This window comes from Anas acuta, chromosome 12 (assembly GCF_963932015.1).
Source record: "Anas acuta chromosome 12, bAnaAcu1.1, whole genome shotgun sequence".
NCBI lineage: Eukaryota > Metazoa > Chordata > Aves > Anseriformes > Anatidae > Anas > Anas acuta.
In genome coordinates this window covers 16,651,238-16,670,842 of record NC_088990.1, presented here as the reverse complement: position 1 = coordinate 16,670,842, position 19,605 = coordinate 16,651,238, and the positions used below count along the sequence as shown (strand labels likewise).

Genomic DNA, 19,605 nt, shown 5'->3' with positions numbered 1-19,605 from the left:
ATATCCCTGTCCTGACCTCCCCTATGCAAAAAAGAAAAAGAGGGGGGGGGAATGACAAAAGAGCAAAATGCAACAACAAAACGCAGATATGAGAGATTATTCTCTTTTGGCTTCCCATTTTAATCTACACATGCTTTTCCTCAAGGATAGGACTGGAAAGGATCTCTTGAATCAAAGCTTCCTGTGATTGCTGACAACTGCATCAAATTGTTCAACTTCTAAGCAAAATTAAAGCCAATATTTAAAATGAGTTTTAAAATAATTGGTTTAAAATTTCACGCTTTCAATAAAGTTTGGCTCCGTTTACTCTTAACTTTAAATGAAAAATTTGCTTCTCTACTTTACAGGTATACCGAAAGGATCCATATATTAACGAAGAAGCATCCAGACAAAGCTATGTCTTAAAACAGCCAGCAATTAGTCACCCAGTACAGAGACAGGAAAGAGACCCAAATCTGATGTATGAATCCCAGACTCAGTATGCAGAAAAACAGCCAAGTAGGGAGTACGAACAGTCATATAGGTATGATTCTACAAACTATGTAGATCAGTTTTCTCGTGGTTATGACCCTCGACTACATTATGATGATCGCGTGCCTCCCTATGAGGAGCACTGGGCATATTATGATGAAAAACAGCCCTACAATCAACCAAGAACAGCTTATGAAAACCAGCCTCCTAGGGATCTTGATTCTAGACAAAACACAGAAGAGAGCACAGAACGCGGTTATTACCCAGCACAACCCCGTTTTGAGGAACCCCCTCAGATGACGTATGATGGCAGACCTCGCTATGAGCATGCACCCAAAAACTTCAGTTTACCGCAGGTGCGATACGAAGATCAACATACTGTTGGATATGACACGCATGGTAGATATAAACAAGAAGCCCAGCCATACCAATCAGCCATATCTCGATCTCCTGAACCGAAGCAGTACTTTGATCCACATGTGAGGGGCTATGAACAAGGTCCTCCTCAAGCTTATAATGCCAAGGCAGGACAATTTGAGCCTTCTCATAACACTTCAGGTGTTCCTCTTCCTCCTCCCCCTTCATCGCAAACCAAACCAGAAGTTTTGCCTTCTAACAGTAAACCACTGCCTACACCGCCATCTCTAGCAGAGGAGGAGGAAGATCCAGCCATGAAACCACAGTCTGTGCGAAGTAGGGTTAAGATATTTGAAAGAAGAAGATCACCATCTCTAGAAAAAATGAAGGACCCCAGTGATACATCAGCTGTCAAGGTAAGTTGTATACATTTTGGCATGTGTTTTTCTAATTCCTGCTTTTTACTAATGAGGCTGTATTGCAAGTAATAAAATACTGTCTTGGAAAGAAAACTTCTCTGCTTGTGGAACAGCAACGTAACTGAAGTTTGTTTTCAAAGCAGAAGCTGAAAATTAAAGAGGATCTTGCCATGCTGAAGATTTCCCCATTAGTTTTTGCTAGTCTCTAATTCTTATTTAAAGTGTGGGAAATTTAAGAGCATTGTTAGTTTTCTTACTCAGAGGTTCTTCATCTTTCAGATTGTAGAATCTAAGAAAATATGCTGTGCTTCTCTTTACAGCCTCCAGAACTAGCACCGAAGCCTACACTCACAACCATGAGTGGTCCAAAACCAACTTCTCAAAGCCATTATGAACATGACAAAACAACTTACAGGTAGATGCACAACTGATAATTAAAGAGTTTTCAATACAAGTTTGGAGTCTTCAGACAACACATCCTAATGGTTCAAACTGTAAACTCCAGAGTGGAGAGTTGGAGTGTGTCAGTCTAGTTTCTGTGTCAATAGTAACTCAGGGCATAAAGTCAGTGGACATGGACATGATTCCTGAGAAGAGGGAGAAGTAAAGTGTAAGGGAAAAGGTAGGATAAAAGATAAGGACTTTCTTTATGCTACATCACAGCTATCATATTTCTAGACAGTATAGGTTAAAAAGGTATTGCATGCAATCTTAAGATTTATGTCCTGATTTATTACTGGTTGGGTTACCAAACAGAATTTTAGTTCACATACCTGTGCTTGTTCAGCTGTGCGAGGCAAACTGTGTATTCTTCCTCATTAGGGCCCCAGAACCACAGAGACCTCAAGTGAAGCCACCTGAAGATATTGTGCGTTCAAATCATTATGATCCTGAAGAAGATGAAGAGTATTACCGAAAGCAGCTCTCGTACTTCGATCGGAGGAGTTTTGAAAATAAGCCGTCTGCACAGGTTCCTGTCAGCCATCATTCTGAGACCACCAAACCAATACATTCACAAAATCAGCTGAATTTCTCCAATTATTCTAAGTAAGTTTGGGGGGTTTATTTTCTTTTTAATTTGAAAGGGGAAAAGGGAGGCATATAGGACTAAAACTGAAATTCTGCTGCTAATAGAATTCCAGGGGTTTGTGGTACCTAATAGAAACTTTGTATTTGCAAAGTCAGTTTCTCTCTTTAGATGTAGCTTTAGTATGAAAACATAACTTTTTTTGGTAAATGAAGTGAATAATTTAGTTTTTGAGATCTTCGAAGAGTTACTTTTCTTTTAACAGCCTGCAAAGTATTTCTTTAGTGTAACTAATAGTGAGTGCTCAAATGTCTTTCAAAGCAGAGGTTAGTTTGTTCCAGTTTTGCATGCATTTTTTCTGCAGACAGGCTTCTACACACGAGCAGTGTTTGACATTAGGAAACTGAGCCTTTTGGGAGCACTGTTGGAGCCAGAATTTAATCTGTTGATGGAAACATCTGCTTCCTGTATTGTTCTGCTTCCTTGACTTGGAACATTTTGATACAAAAATTGTGTGAAAGCTCATAGTTCAAATTTAGCTCAGGTAGAGGACTGGTTGCCTTGGAGGATGCTTGCATAAACTGAATACTTTGTACAGTTTCTCAAACGTTCATAATTCAGTTCAGTTCAAACCATAATACTATGTTTGTAGCTGTTCATGTGGAAAGCTATCATGGCTTGCTGCATGAAGGCTGGAAGTCAGTTGTTTTTTTTTTAAGGCTTTGGTTGCACTTCTACTTGAAATTTATACTATTCAGATCAAGCAGAAAGTCTGGCAAGCTTAATGTAGATGAGATCTTTGGAGTAAAATAATAAGCTAGCTTGCTCAGCTTTTATACTGTGACTGTATGTTCAAGCTGTCTTGTGTGTACTCAATACACTGTGTTCCAGTGCTTGTTTTAAAGGATTTGAGCTAGGAATCCTGTTCTGTAAGATGGTCTGTTATCTACAGTACCTTTCATATTCTCAGTTCACAGAGAAAAATCTTTCAAAGAGCTTGATAGGTTTTAAAAGAGTTGGCAGTTCTTTCTAATCAGGAAGTCTCCACATGGAAACTTTCTTATTTAACCTTTTTTTATGCTCAGTAATGAATGTATGTAGTAATCTGTAACCAGTTTTGATTCTTAGTTGAGGATGTTATTTATTCTTTTTCATTTGTCCTGTGTCTTCTGACAGGAAGATTAGAGCCTATTTGACTCGCTACTTAGACATCATAGGAAGGGGCCTGAAAAAAAGAATCTTGTCTGGCCTCAGTGTATTGCAGTCGTGTTCAAACTTGTTCCCACTTACCAAATGTTGTTACCCCATAGAAGGTCCATTTGGATCGGTAAGCACCAGAGCGTGTTAGCTTTTAGCAAGTAATTGTGAAGATGGTAGAATTCCTCAATCTGAATCTGCAAGTTGTCCTTACTCTCTGCATTGTTGTCAAACACAATGGAGAATGTGAGCAATAAATGCAGCGATGGAGTTGTTTGCTGCAGAACAGCTAAGAGCTGGGAGGGATTGTTCCATACTTCTGCCTACCACTTCTGAATATCATGTCATCTTTATTCTTCGCTCACTTTTGGGATTGTTGTGAGTTATACTTGAACTTTAGGACTTCTACTTACAGAAAGGTGACATCTAAATGGCACAGAGAAATAAAATAGTACTGTTTTTAAGTTCGATACAGTTTCATATGTTGGGACAAAAATATGTAGATTTCTTCCTTAATGGAAGAATGTAATCCTTAATGGAAATGGACAGGCATGGGAAAGAAAATTTATCAAGGGTAGTCTACTGCAAACAGACAAAAGATGAAAATATTAATGGAAGTAAGTGGAAATAAACTTAAAAGACCACAGCTTGACAGAACTGTTTCCAGAAGCATGCTGTAGTGTGAGTTGTTGAGAAGCAAAATAACTGACTTGAGTTCATATTTAGGACTGTCCTCTTTACCCAACTTCCATTTTATACCCTGTTATTTCCTTGTTCTTTTTTTTCTTTCCTCCTAGTGAATTTCTATAGTGATTGCTATTCTGTGAGTGAACTTGATTAAAAATAAACTTGGGACTAAATTCAAATGGTTCAGCAGAAACTGCTGATTACGCCAGTGCTTATTCCTATATAGGCCATATAACATATAATCCATATGATGCATTCTGGGTACTGAGGACAGATATTATTTTTTTCAGTTAAAAATATTGTTAAACATTAAGTTATGAAAATTGGTTACTGTTCAGTAAAGAAGTAATGATTCTAATTAAAAGTGATAATTTTGTTAATAAATAAATAGAGTAGGAAATGGCTTCAGAAATAGCACAACTTCAATTACAAGAACTTCATTTATACACTCAAAAGCTACAAGAGTTTTATTGTAGACTTGTTTTGTTACATACAGATTCTTAACAATGCTGTTGAAGTTGTGGCTAGCCCCTAGTCAAGGAGCGTGCAACAGAAGAACATGCTTTGTATTATATCAAGCTCTTGTGCTTGAGTTTATCACTGCTGTCTCTTATGCTCTCGCCATCAAAATGTACAGCCATATGCTGCCTGCTGCCTTCTTTTTTTTCATTTCCTTGGGAAGCTGGCAAGCAGCTCCAAAAGGTGTGGAGAGTGACTTCTGGCTTTTGTGGGTTTTATTCATGTCTCTCCTTCTGCAGGTTATATTCCTCTCTGAGAAGCAGTCATTGCAGGTGGGCAGTTTTCAGGGAAGGCAGCTACTACCCACCTGGAATGAAGACAGCAGTGAACAGCCATAACTTCTGTTATTGGATAAATTGCTTTATATAAAAATCTATGTGAAAAGGAGCTTCTAAAGCAGATTTAAATTGTGCTGTTATTTTTCCAACATTGATTTTTAAAGTCTTGCTCATACCAATGCTGTTCAGTTTACTGATCATCACATTCACGTGGTCTTGAAGCAGACTTTGAAAAGTTGCTCAGCCCTCTTCTTAGTTTCATAACATTCTCCTCTGAAGTATTAAGACTGTTGAGAATTGTTGCCTGTTAAGTTTTTGAGTGTACAGAAAGTGAAGGGATGATGGAAAGCTGTCCTAATGTAAAATGGATTTTACATAAAAGCAAGTTAAATGTTAAAAATGGAGCAAAGGACAGCAGTATGCTTATCATTCTCTTCTCTGTCTCTCCAAGTATGCCTAAACACTTAAGATGTTTCTTCAGGAATTGTTAAACATGATCAGAAGTATTTTAGGGTGTGGTGTTTGCTATTTGAGCCAATAGAGCTATTTAAATACTTGCTATGAGTGTACCCTCAGAACATGATCGGTCATATACAGAAAGTGGCTGGTTTGGTATGTTGAGACACAAGAGAGGTTAACGCAAAGTGGCCCATAAACAAGAGATTGTTAGCATTTTAGATTTGTTTTGCTCACTTCTTCAATACATCAAATAACGGTTTGTTTGTATGGATGTGAACAAATAGCTTAGTGTGATCTCATTCTTATTTTCAGCATCTGTCATTGTGAGGCACTCAGTGCCTAATGCACTGACAATCTCACATTAAATATAGTAGGCGATGATTGTACGTATGCATATGGTAAAAGTATTATCAGAAACATCACTGTTAAAAATAGTTTCATTGTTGAAAGAACCTTGTCGTATGAGAACTGCTAGGACTTAACATTAAAAAGTGTGAAGCGATAATGTGCTTAAGATAGAATGACCGTTTTTCTTTCATTCTTCTATTGCTGTTTGCTTTGCCATCACCTAGATTTCTTGGCTCTTACACTAGCTATGACTACTTGAAAAGGAACATCAAGTGGTAAGACTGTTGTTGATGTGAGGATGTTTTCAGGTGTCCTCTCACTGTTACATTTCATCACAGGCATTATGTGCACTTAAAATTTCAACACATGAATTCTGAAAGTTAGTGCTATGTACTGAAGTCCAAAATTAAAGGTCTTTGTGCAATCTTTCATTTCATGAAAGAAACTCTTTTGGAACCATACTTCTAGTATAAGCAAGAAATATTTTGAAAATAAGATTTTTAAAGTTATCTACATTATGCACATAAAGCTAGTGAAGCTTAAGCTGACTGCATTTCTAATTAAGATGGCATTGTTCAAATACTAGGTGTATTTATAAAAGTTATACTAGAACCCATCCTTCTTCTGGCTAATTATGTTTTCCAAAAACAACCCACCAACCCCCCAAAAAAGTTGATTTATATTGTTTTGAAAATAGAAAACACTTTTAAAAATGGAAAATAACCCTAAACAAATCTGAAAAATGAAGATCTGTAGGTAATCATGCAAATACACCTGAAATGTCATCTGCCTTTTGTTTGCCATGGTTTGTGTTACTAATCTTAAAATTCAATGTTGTCTTGAGATCTCTTGTGCTTATCAATGGATGTTTCTATACTTGAGACAAGATAAGAAGTGTTTTAATGTTTATAGGAAGAGATGGAAATGAGATGATCATAGAAGAAAACTGTAGCAGAAGCTCAGAGCCCTGAGGAAACTGAACCATCATATGTTTCTTTCCTTTATTTCAACAGGGGGAAGACAACTGATGCAGAATCAATGGATAGATCTGTTGGTGAAAAGCGCTATGAGCCAGTCCCTCAAGTCACAACTCCTCCTCCTGCTCCTTCAGTACAGTACACACAACCTCAGTCAATTAACAGTCCTGTCCTGTCTCTCCCAGCACATCACAAGCCTGCCCTTTCTGAAGGTGAGCAATGAGAAGGCTAACTAGCCTAACGTATAAGTATCATTTCTCAGGTGCTTGTGTGGATGCTTCAGTATGTCCACACTGGTAGCTATGTTTTCATTTAACTTATATTTGGAATAATTATTCCTGGAAATAACTTACTACTATATTGAAGTTGAATTTTATTGAATGATTTGAGGATCTTGTCTGAAACACTAACTTCTAGGTGTCATTAGTAACTATAACTCTCTCTTCCATACTAAGTGGTCTCAGCAAAAATGAAGTAAAGTTTTCAGTACTTAAAGATGTCTTTCTCAGTGCTTTTGGATGAGAATTCTTTAGTCATGAATGTTTCCTTTTTGCTTCCTTAAGAGGAATGCCCAGTCCAGTTGAATTTTGCAGTTCCGTGTGAGTGCACAATAGTTTTTTAATATTGGTTTTCTATTTTTTCATAGTATAAATGGGTCTAACTGTTTTATTAAATATTATCCCATTTTATCTACCATGTATCTCCTTAGTGCAATGTAAGATGATTTGCTGGAATGTATGAAATGGGATAGATGATCTAAGAACTGAACCTACACAGACGTATTTTATATAATAGATCAGGAATAGAATAAATGGTCTCCCTAGGTCTAGTGTATGTGACGAGAAATTCTTGATCATTTTTGACAAGTTCTGGTGTTTTTATTTTTATTGCAGTTAACTCTGTCTCTGACCCTCCTCCACCTCAGAATAAGCCAGCCATTTTCAGATCCTCTAGAGAGGACACTGTGCAGTCCACTTTCTATCCTCAGAAAAGCTTCCCTGATAAAGGCCCTGTTAATGGAACTGAGCAGATTCAGAAAACAGTCACTCCTTCTTACAACCGCTTTACAACAAAACCTTACACTAGTGCTGCAAGGCCCTTTGAGCGTAAGTTTGAAAGTCCTAAGTTCAACCATAATCTCTTGCCAAATGAAGCTCAACATAAACCAGAGTTGCCATCCAAGTCTCCAAATTCTCCTCAACCAGTTTTGAAAGCACACAGCTCATCGCAGCCTCCTGAATTTGACAGTGGAATGGATACCTTCACTGTACAGGTCGACAAGCCTAAATATCAACCAAATAATGTTAATGCTGTGCCTAAAGCCATTCCTGTAAGGTAAGCTTCTTGATTTTGTTTCCACTAGTATGTCTATACAACTTAATATGTTAAGTTGTATAATGAATATTTGTTAATATTCATTAATTAATTAATATTTGTTAATATGAAACCATACAGCTTATTTTTTCTTGTGCTTTCCAATGCTTCCAACTTCTGTTGATGTGAGTCCATAAACCAAGATAGGTGGAAGATTGAAACTATGATTCTAAAATCGTGTAATCGAAGAACATTTGCAAAGATATTTAACATATGTCCAATGTTTGTGTCACTTTGCATCCTATCACTAAAAAATGATATGATTTCTTTCCCAATTCCCATAATATAATTATAAATCCTCTGGTAGATAATAATGACTTGTCTTTCTAATTTGTTTCTAGAAGACAGTTAATTCTTAAGGATAGCTGTTGCACCAACTTGTATTTTCTCAGTGTGCTTAGAGAAAAAGTTCTTGGTACACTTGTATAAAAGATATTTCAAAAGTAATTATAAAAAGAAACAATCAGTTCAGCAGTTTCATCATGGTTCTCTATACGTTAAGACCAAATATTAACTGTTTTAAAAGCACCTTGCATTTTCCTAACACATTTGAGCTATAAGAGTTATGTCAATAGTAAATTATAGTACTGTAACTGCAAACTCTTGCTGAGTTCTTAGATTAATAATCTTTTCCAAAGTTTTATTATCCTGATTTCTAAATAATAATGAATAAATCACACTTCATCTTATATGCTGTTTAAGTAACTCAGAAATGCAGTAGAAGAACAAATCGTATTTGCTCATAAACACTTGAGGAATGTTTTTAATGCTGTGCAGTTGCATACTGCAGAAATACTGTCTTCCTTGATGAGAATACTTTTGCAGGCTGAAATCTGTTCAGACTAGCTATTGGATAAGATAATATTCTGTATCTCTAGTTATATCCTGACAACCTGGAAAAATCTGTGTACTTTTAAGGGCTTTGTTTTCCAAGTATGTCTTGCAGCTGTTAAGTTTCTACTTCCTTAAAGCTGAAAGAAGGCTCAATGGGGCTTGAATAAGCGTTATTACTTGTTATGTTAAAGTCATAATAGAATTTGGGGAGGAAAAAGATCTTTGGATGTATAATACCTTTGTTTTTACTAAGCTGAAGTCTGTAGCAGGGGACAAGCTGTTTCAGTGTAATCCCAGAGGTGAGCGTTTGCAAACGTAAGATTCAAGTGGTCCAAAGTTTTGCTCTAACTACTTTCTGGACACTTCCAGTGGTCTATACTTCATTTTTTGTTTTCTTTTTGTGAAAATGTCCTTCTCTTGGCAGAAGTTGAACTACTTGGATCTTAGGCATTGTACACAATTGAGTATGGGACACAGTTACTCTCCTGAAATCAATACTAGCATACTACTACTAGGATATAAAATTAGTCAGAGGGAAGTGTGCCACTGACTTGCAGGAAGAAATACTGATAAAACTGCTAGGCTTCATCTCTGTTTTATAATTCAGCCCTTCAGCACTAGAGGATGAGGAGGAAGAAGATGGACACACTGTTGTAGCCACAGCAAGAGGTGTATTTAACAGCAATGGTGGTGTATTGAGCTCCATAGAGACTGGAGTTAGTATTATTATACCACAAGGAGCCATTCCAGAGGGAATAGAGCAAGAAATATATTTCAAAGTCTGCAGAGACAACAGTATCCTTCCACCTTTGGACAAAGAGAAAGGTAAGAACTGTCAGTGCAAGTTGTTCTGTTACTTAATATTAATTATTTTGTGACAACAGCAAAATAGAATATGAGAATATGTTCATATACTCGAAGGCATTTCATGTATTTCTACCTGTAGGTACAGAATATACACCTCAGAAACAGGAATTAGAAGGAAAAAAAATATTCTGTTTGATATTGGAAGTTGGAAGCAAGATAGAGGCCCTAAACTGTAACTTGGAGAATATTTAGTTTATTTCAATACCCGGAAATTTTCAGCAGTTCAAAATATTTTTTAAAATTTGTATAAAGAAAAAACAGCTTCATGTTTAAAAAAATAATAATCTTGATTTTTCATATAAATCAAAGTATATTCCTGATTGCCTTAATAGTGGAAGTTGAGTAGTATGTCATTTGAGTGATTAATTTTCCTGTAGTCTTTTGTTCACACCTATATTTAAATATGTATGAAATTCTGCCCTGCCAGATTAATTTATTAATTTGAGTAAAGTAGTAAAGGGTTTAACTTCATAAATGTACAAATGAAGTACTATTTGCAATAAATATGCAGTTACTTTATAATTCAAACATAAGATTATTTGGCTGAGGAATATGTTACATTTTGTTTGGAATTTTAAACTAAAAATAGGCCTACACGTTTTGATGTTCTACCTTTTGACTCTTAGGATAAGGGGTCATAAGTTTTTCAGCTGCAGGAGGCTTCTTTCAGCTCAGTGTGCCATAAATCCATACGAGTAGGAAGAACATCATGAGCCATTACAAAACAAGCAGCTAGAACAAGGCTGCTTACAGATTTAAGGATTTGTTTCTTCTGATGTACATCTTGAGGTTGTCATATGTATCATGGAAAAGTCACTTCAGTGCCCTGAAAGGGACAACAAGGAACAACTTTGGGAAGTGTTGTTCTTTACTGACAGGTCAAAATGATGGTATTTCTCTGTAAAATTGAGTAGCTCTACAATGTAATTACATAGTAGTCTGAACTTATTTTGAGAAGAATGGTAAGCAGTTTTTTTTCTCTTAACTGTAGGTGAAACACTTCTTAGCCCCTTGGTAATGTGTGGGCCTCATGGACTAAAATTCCTGAAGCCAGTGGAGCTGCGCCTGCCACACTGTGCGTCTATGACCCCTGATGGTTGGTCTTTTGCTCTAAAATCCTCCGACTCCTCGTCGGGTATGCTGTCCTCCCTCTGTCCTTTTGGGGCTTTTGGGTGCTATCGTATAATTTAAGTTAATTTGGCTACAGGTGATGCTGTATAATATAAAGGACTTGATCATTGTATTTGTGTCAAACTCTCCCATTTCACTTTCATTACAGATGTCTTTCTTACATTTACTCATGGTGCAAATCCATTGCTAAAACCATGTTTGACAGCAGAAAAACAGAGTAATATCTTTAGTCTCCTAAATATAATCGTATTTTTCTATTCTGTCTTCTTTCTTGAGGACTGCTACAGCTGAATACACTTGAAATGATATCGCACTAAAATTGAGAGGAAATGATTATGTACCTCTGATTGGCCTTTGTAACATAACTGGTGTTTGTCTGTTGCTTAATTAACCATATAGGTCTCTGGCAAATCTTAATCTGCATGCTCATAAATCATGACTTAATGCTTGTTAACTGTTTCCATGTGTGCAAGTTGATGCTAACAATTGGGTCATTTAAGAAAACTGTAGTGTTTCAGTAAAAGCATTTACAATTCATTCTAATGTAGCTGGATTTTACACAAGACTTTTCTTGCTTGCTTCTGCCTATTTTTCCTCTACCGCCTTTTATCCAGAAGTTTCTGGTGGATAGTAAAAGTTGCAACTAGGTTGCAATTTTATTTACCTGTTCATTTTACCTCACTGTGGCTTTCTGGGAACAGAGAGAAAATGCATTGGCTGAAATTGTCAATTACAAGCCTGTGCTCGAATTCCGGGCAAATTTCAAGCAATTTCATGAAATGGCTATGAGGTTACAAAGACTTTAAAAACAAAATTAAACCAAAAAAGTTTGCACATTTGCGTGGGGGAAAAAAGTCTTAAGGTTTTATTCAGCTACCTTCAAAACTTACGGTGGAGGACATGAACCATTACTATGTACATATGATCTAAGTAACGACTGAACAATGTACTTCTGTATACAGCATTTAAGCCACCATGTATGCATATCTTCTGTCACTAATGTATCTATCACTGTCAACACCAAAGCACTGATGCTTTGAAAGATTAAAGCATCAATCTCCTTGACAGGGATTCAGTAACCTAGAGGTATTAATGGCAATAATTTTTAGTTTTTATAAGATAATATATGCATGTGTTGCATGCATCTATTTAACAATGTGTACACGGCTGCGTTAATACACAGATGCATAAATGTTAGGGTCCCTAAAGATATGACACTGATGTACAAAAATGACAAGACTTTTGTAACTAATAGCACCTGTTCATGAACTTACTTGAAGTGAAGGGAGAGGACTCAAATGATCTAAACAATAACTGAAGTTACTGAGACATTTTTCTCCCTTTCTAAAGTGGGGTGGGGTGTGTGTGTGTGTGCACATCTGAGTGTGAGAGCAAGAGCGTGTATATTTAAATGCAAACAATTTCTGTATTGTAAATATAACACCACATTCTGTTAATCGGAAATGGGATGTATATCATAACATTGCTCTTTTGAGACAAACTTTAAAATTAGGCAATTCTGTCTTATGATATGTAAGTAGACCATACTGTGTCTTAAATAAATAATTGTTTTCTCTCTTTTTAAGTAGTTGCTTATGGGACTCTGATTTTTCAGGTGGCTTTATAGCAACAGTTTATAGAACTCTGGGGGTTTTTCCTCTCTTCAGTCGTCTGTTCTGCCTCATCTTTTCTGAATGTATCCATGTTCTGTCCTAAAAATGACATTCATTTGCACTTACTAACATCCTTTCTGCTACACTGAAGCCTCATATACTGATGTTTTACAGTTAAACCCCTTCAAACGCTTGAATGATTCTGGAATTAAAATAGAAAGCCTTTATGGTCACACCAACTATAATGTATTAGAACAAAATACTGAAGGGTAACTTTTTCGAAGCAGTTCTATGTAATTATGGGAAAAACATTGTCAGCAGCTAGAGGTTGCAGTGACTACAGTCTCATTCTCACTATATATTTCAGAGGAAAGGCTGGAAAAGAGTACTCCTACAGTCCTGTTCTACCTTTCTACTAATGTAATGCATCTTGTGAGTTTTGAGACTGAGTGGAACTTCCTGCATCTATAAAATGAAAAATCCTCCAGCATTAATAAGCTTCTTAACTGAAATAAGCAGTTTTGGCTGGCTGCAGTAAACCTGTTTGTATTCTGACTACGCAGGCCACTTGTACTTTTTGTCTGTACATCAGATGTTGCCATCACTCAGTGCATTGTGTACTTCATGTTGTTTTCATGAGTTCAAGAAAGTTATGTGGAATTTACATCAGTCTCATTTAATGCAGAGGTCTGTGGTGTATACAGTCTATGTGGCTGGGTTCTCCAACTTGTTGCACGTTTTTCTAGAGAGGTCTTTGACCAAGCTGTTGAATGCCATTTATCTAGAAGGCTTAACAGAGAACTTGAGTGCATTTTTCTTTATTCTACCATAGTGGCACAATGATACTTTTTCTGTAGGAGTTGCATTTAGTTGCAGCTTTAGGTGGTTAAAGGGAAAAAAAAAAATCTCCAGTTGAAGGAGACAGTTAAGTATGCAGCTAGGAATGTAACCTTTGTCTGGTGAGATTGCAGCTAGCTGATGACTTGCACTTGCAAAAGAATATTACACAGCACCTTTGACCATGAGTGGAGAAGTTCTGTTGTAAAAGTATATATCAGCAATCTAGAATGTTTTTTAGAACGTCAGTATTTCAGGCTTTTAAACTGCTATACTGGCTGTAGCTGCAAAATAATTTCTATTCTGTCTTCAATAACTTTCCTACTAGAAAATAAAACTACCAGTGTGTCAGTACTTAGTTACAACGTAACTTCTACTTCAACTCATTTGTAATCAAAATTATTCCAAGGAACTTCAAATGCATCCTGATCATGGTAGCTTTTAAAATTATTCAATTTTGCTTGGCCATTCAGGAGAGAATCAGTGCGTGTTTGGTTAACTGTTAATGCTTCTGAAAGGGAGAGCTCTATGGTGGTGCTGCAGAGTAAAATGTCTTGTTCTAAGCAGATGCTGTGACTGATGCTCAGGAAATGTCAAATACATCTGATCTATCCTGTATTGTATGCAAATGAGTTTAAAATACAATAGTCATGTACCAGCTGTAAGTTGAAGGGGAAAAAAAAAGACATGTTGATTCAGAACTCCTATCCAAAAGCTTGGTTGTTTCAAGATGTGCACTGTTTGACAGCAGATACTAAACACCAGCATTGTGTTTTCCTCCCACAGGTGACCCCAAAACCTGGCAGAACAAGTCTCTTCCTGGGGATCCAAACTATCTTGTTGGAGCAAACTGTGTCTCAGTCCTAATTGACCACTTCTAAATATTAAGTTAGCTGACTGAGTAAATAATGTGAAACTGAGATGGACCTTACATATAAACTGAACCACTCTATCAAGTATTAACTGTTCTATAAGTGATAATGGATCTTAGTATTTAAGCATCTTGCTTTAACTAACAATGGTTTAGCAAGTACACTCTTTGAACCATGGTCACAATACATGCCACAAGCAGGGAGTGTACAGTGGGAACAAGGTAGGGTTCTTGCAGGTTCTGTATGCTTTGGTTTGTTGGTTGTTATTTTGTTTATTCTTTTTGCTTTTGTTCTAAAGGACACTACTAGTATTTCATAGTTTAAAAACTGAAAGTACCAATGGGATTATATGCAGAGGAACTGAATTTGGTTCGTACTCCACTCGCAAAACCACAGAATTTGGCCTGCAGTTTTAGTACTGTGTGTTTTGTAATCCACAAGACTACATTTTGGTCTCTAGTTTTTAAATGACTTTCCATGTACGTGTCCAACGAAATGGCAGTCAACTTTGGTAGCACAGTTTAGATGTTTCTCTCTGAGAGGCCAATACAAACACATCTACCTATTGTATGCGGAAACGTTGTCATAAGAACGGGGGAGGGGGAAAAGCATGTGGGTGACTATGGTTCAGTTGCCTCTGTGGATCTGTAAATTAACCACATTATTACAAACCTATTAACCAGCAGGGATGCCTTACCCTCATGTTTTTAATAGTCTTAGCTCTCATAGTTCTCTGTATTTAGTTTGTATGGCTTTTGTGCTTACCTAGATAATATATCATGAGAGACTGGGGAAAGAGAGGAACAAAAAAAATTGTGAATTTGGTTTAGAGAATGAGTACTGTTTGTTCATCAGTCAGAAGAGAGCCAGAAGAAAATGATGGTATGTTTTCTGCTATGCATTTGAAAAATTTATAGATGTTATAGACGGCTTGTATATAATGCGTGCATACCACTTTTGTTCTTGGTTTGTAAATTAACTTTTATAAGCTTTACCTTTTTATATATATAAATATATATAAAAACAAACAAAGTTTCTTAAGGATATCTTTGTATTCTCATACCTTTTGAGCCTTGAACTTTGACATCTGCAGCAATAAAGCAGCATTTCTACAATATACAAACAAGGACATTTTTTAAAAATGCACAAAGTTGTTACCTTTTTAAGTGCTGCATTTAAAGAATATAAGTCGGAATTCTCTACTTTGATTAAATTCTTGAAAAGTATCCCTACTGTAATTTGTCGTAAGGATGCTGTACTATGTGCCCTGAAATGTATTTTTTTACTAATAGACAATTTATTACGGCACATTGGCACTACTACTGTTTAGATAATATACCACTGCATTCTGTTAATGAGTTATTAGCTATTCAGGTGTGGCTGATTTTTTTCTCTGCAGTTATTAAAATTACACATTTCTAAATATACAGAATAAAACTGTTTTTAAAATAATAAAGGAGATTCTAGTACCTTTTTGTTTCTGAAATGCATTTATGTGAACACAACAAAATGAGTTTTCATTTCCAGCATAAGTGGCTAGCTGGATTCTGCCATATGTTCATATGTGTAGTTGTTGTACTCTACAGAAGGGCTCCTGAAATGATGAACTCCAGAGCGGATCTGGATTGTGTTTGCCAGTGTGGATCCACTGGGAATACTCGACATGAGGAGGAGTGGTGGATTGGTCCCTGGAGTCACTGTGTTGGTGCTCGTTTAGTTACTACACCCATTCTTCCAAATGGTTTGGTAGTGTTCCAGTATGTCCATTTACACGGTCTAGCTGTAAAATATTAGAGATACTCCTACAGAATCCCATGATGAGTCCTATTTGAAGCACTCAGTGACAATGTAGTAAGCTAATCCTGTTCTATAAGACCAAGTAAATTCTCAATGTGATTTCGAATAATGCTGAGAAACAGTGCAAAACTGTTTGTTCTGTACTTCTATTGACCAGGTAGTGAGTTTTGTGTCTCAGGCATGACTTATCCAAGAAGAGGCATTCACTGCTGCTACTACTACTGACAGCTTCTATCTTAACTCTTCAGAATAGAGAAAAAACTTGAATTGCACAGAACCTGTCCATGTTAGGATAGCATATTTCATTTGTCTTAATGATAATATGTAGGGGTATCATTTATTGAAACCACAGAAAGAAAGTTTCCAAAATGGCACGCAAAGGATCTTGGAGGAAATTCTGATGCTAAACTTCCAGTGTTTTTTTCTAGTTCAGAGTTTAATAAAAAAAAGTATGTGAAACACTACAAAAGGAGTCATCCAGAGGATGTTAGGAACACTGAAGTTATGCTGTATGGACTGTTAACAACGGTGGAACTTGGTTCTTCAACATCATGAGTCTAGCATGCTCTGAGGTATAACCATCCTGAGTAGCTTTTACTGTAATTATTGAGATAATCTTTCTGTTCTCTTGAAAGTGTAGATCCATGTCTGTCTACCGAAATGAAGGGAAAAAATGGTGACAGGCTTTGCTGTCCTTTTGTAAATAGAGTAAGTTTGCTGTTCTAAAACATGGCAATTCTCTACTGGTAAGCATCTTCTCAATTGAATAGTCATTGTCTTTGCCACTTACTGATAGATGAGTAGGAACGTTTATGTAAGTGGCTAATGTAAACCACATACACATTTTCCTTGACTTTAAAAGCTAATACTTTGAGGTTAAAGCATGGCCATTATAAATCCATTTCCTAAAGCACTTTGTTTTAATATACTGATTTTTTTTCAAATCTTGCAAGAGATGACATTCTTTACATAGGCTAGGCTGTGCAGGAGTAAGTTCATGTGGGACATTTACAATTTATTGTTCTTTATATACTATTTAACATGAACTTAACTGTCTCCTGACTCTTTCTACATGGCTCAGCTATGTACCAAGAAGGTTCAGCCCTGAGGATTGTATAGAAGCTTTAAATACTGTCAATCTGAAATCATGTCATCAGTGAAGGAGTGAGCACAACACAGGTGCTCTATGGATACGGTGCCACTGTTCTTATCTCTGGCTTAGGTTCTTGATTTAAAAAATAAAAAGTGTGTGTGTATATATGGGAAAGTAATAATGAGAATTTGTCTACACATAAACAGTTGTAATTGTCCTTTTTCTTTTCCTGCCACCATGGATTAGATGAAGCATATCAGCAAGGGCTAGGGTCTGGCTGGAGATTCTCTGCTGTAGTGTAACCTGGACCAGATGACAGAATGCAAAGCCATGCAGGTTTGGAGAATAAAAGATGTTAAGCACATCCAAAAGAAATGCTTTCTTAGTATCTAAGTCTTTAGATACTTCTATGACTATTTTAGAAGTCCCAATGAGAGCTGGTGTTATGGTAAGTACAAGGTTTTCTGGTAACTAGCACAATCCTTTGGCAAGGTCAGGTGAATGTGTAAAAATGATTTTTTCATCATATTCAAGTGAATGGTTCATTATGACCCTGTGAGCAGCAAGTATTGGAGAACAAATATGTGTAGTATTACTGAAAGCATATGAAGCTGAGCACATACACGCAAATATTTTTCCTAAACTTTTCTATTAGTTTGAATGCTGCAGACTGCTTCACTCTATGGCAAACGGTTCGTGTTCCAGTGACACTGAAGAATCCTATCACAGAATCTGTCTTGAAACTCAGCTTTGATGAAGATAAAAATATGTTTGGTTTGTGGAAAGCAATGGTGCTGTTCTAGTTAATTTAAGTTTGAAACACTTGCAGATCATTTCAAATCCCTGTGAAACAGGGTTTTAGCACATACAGCTGTCCATCAGTGACTAAGTAACTGTTCTTCCTGTGTAAAATGCAGAGAAGAGGTCCAAAACAGAATCTGAGTATCTACAAGCACAATTGTCATATTTTGTTACTGAGGAAGTGATAAAGGAAACTAAAAGTGAGGAGGAAAACTGCTACACGTTTGCATGCTGCTCCAGGGCGAGAATGAGGCTGCGTTAACTTGGGGAAGAGGGCAGAAAGTACAGCTTATGCTTAGAGTGACCAATGAATAAATAAATGTAAAGGTAACTTGGTTAAAAACAAAGGTAACTTGGTCAGTTAGTTTGGAAATTGCTGTAATTAACCCTGTGGCCATGGTTTTTAAAGTTTCCTTCTGAAGCTTACTGTGCCGCAGGAACTGCCTGTTGGTCCTCATCTCCGGCAGTGGCAAGATGAGAGTAGCAGGGTGAACACCAGGGCAAAACCTCACGCTGTTCCCTCAGCCCTGAGGGGCATGGCAGGTAGCTGGCCCTGTTGCTGATGGCTGACAAGAGTCTATCAAAAAAAATTTAGGGTTTGTGTACTATAATTGGACCTCACCGGGCGATCCATGCTGTGCACCTTCTGGAAGTGGTAAAAGGTGTGAGGAAATAGGTGCTTTGCTTGTGGTTTGTGTATGTGTGTACGACCTGTTGTTTTTTTTCTTTTTGCTTTGTGGCTTACTGTCTGCAAAGGACTTGGAAGGCAGTAATACTTCAAAACCTCCAGTAGTTTAACTGATTTTTTGTTATAAATGCCAATGTTTGATACCACTCTAACTGGGAGTGTCATATGCTGTGCTGTTCGCAGCAGCTTGTGCTGCTTCCTGTGCTTCCCCCACACTTCTGACCTGAAGTCTGAATGTCTGTTCCAAGCACATCTCTGGGTGGGAAGGGGAAGTGCCAGTTCCTGTAGCTGACATCCCTCCAACTTCAGCTCTCCTGGAAGGGAGCAAATGTGAAATGGACAAGTGAAATAAATTCATAGTGGGGAGAGCCTCAGGTTTCACAGTTCATGCAAACCATGAATGCTACAGCAGTTCTCTGTATTCAGGAGTCTGTTGCTTTTTTCAGTGTCAAAAATTTGTTAAGCATTGTTGCTACTTGGAAGCTAACATAAGGATGTGATAGCAGGCTTAAGGTCCCATGGTAAGGAAAGGCCGGGAAGGGGGATGTTGGGCAGATATGCAAACCAGGGGCATTGCTCTAGCTTTACTCAATTTACTTGGATAGACTTGCATAAATCCTGAAAATAACTTCTCTCCAATATGGTTAAACGCCATATAACTCTGTTGTATATAATGTATGTGCTACAGCAAATACTTCTAACTAAAAATGTGCAAGGCTCTAATTGTTATCCTAATACCACTAAGTGCCATGTTTTAAGGGACTTTTCTACTGACAATAATAGAAATTACAGAACTACTAGACAACTGACCAAGTGGATTCCTAAGGAAATAAACTGTAATCTGTCAGTCGTTACAGGTGCTATCTCTTTTAGGGACTGGGTGCATGTTAAATGTTTGTTTTTTAAAAAATATTTGAAGAGAAAACCTGATTAAATATTCAGCTGATGTAGTCCCGCAG

General features: G+C 37.0%; 1 protein-coding gene across 7 annotated transcripts in view; it reads left to right on the top strand.

The window, feature by feature from the left end:
• Positions 1-15,736, top strand: part of TJP1 (tight junction protein 1) — a 161,171-nt gene extending 145,435 nt beyond the window's left edge. For 4 of the 7 annotated variants that reach the window (XM_068695336.1, XM_068695332.1, XM_068695337.1 and 1 more), the window contains 8 exons: positions 348-1,244; positions 1,568-1,662; positions 2,070-2,294; positions 6,776-6,951; positions 7,633-8,074; positions 9,555-9,772; positions 10,806-10,949; positions 14,182-15,736. In XM_068695336.1, the coding sequence (XP_068551437.1) occupies positions 348-1,244; positions 1,568-1,662; positions 2,070-2,294; positions 6,776-6,951; positions 7,633-8,074; positions 9,555-9,772; positions 10,806-10,949; positions 14,182-14,276 (2,292 nt within the window). In that variant the 3' untranslated portion in view covers positions 14,277-15,736. The remainder of the gene's footprint in view (positions 1-347; positions 1,245-1,567; positions 1,663-2,069; positions 2,295-6,775; positions 6,952-7,632; positions 8,075-9,554; positions 9,773-10,805; positions 10,950-14,181) is intronic. The other 3 variants (XM_068695339.1, XM_068695335.1, XM_068695333.1) reach the window with 2 other exon arrangements.
• The last annotated feature ends 3,869 nt before the right edge of the window (positions 15,737-19,605 follow it).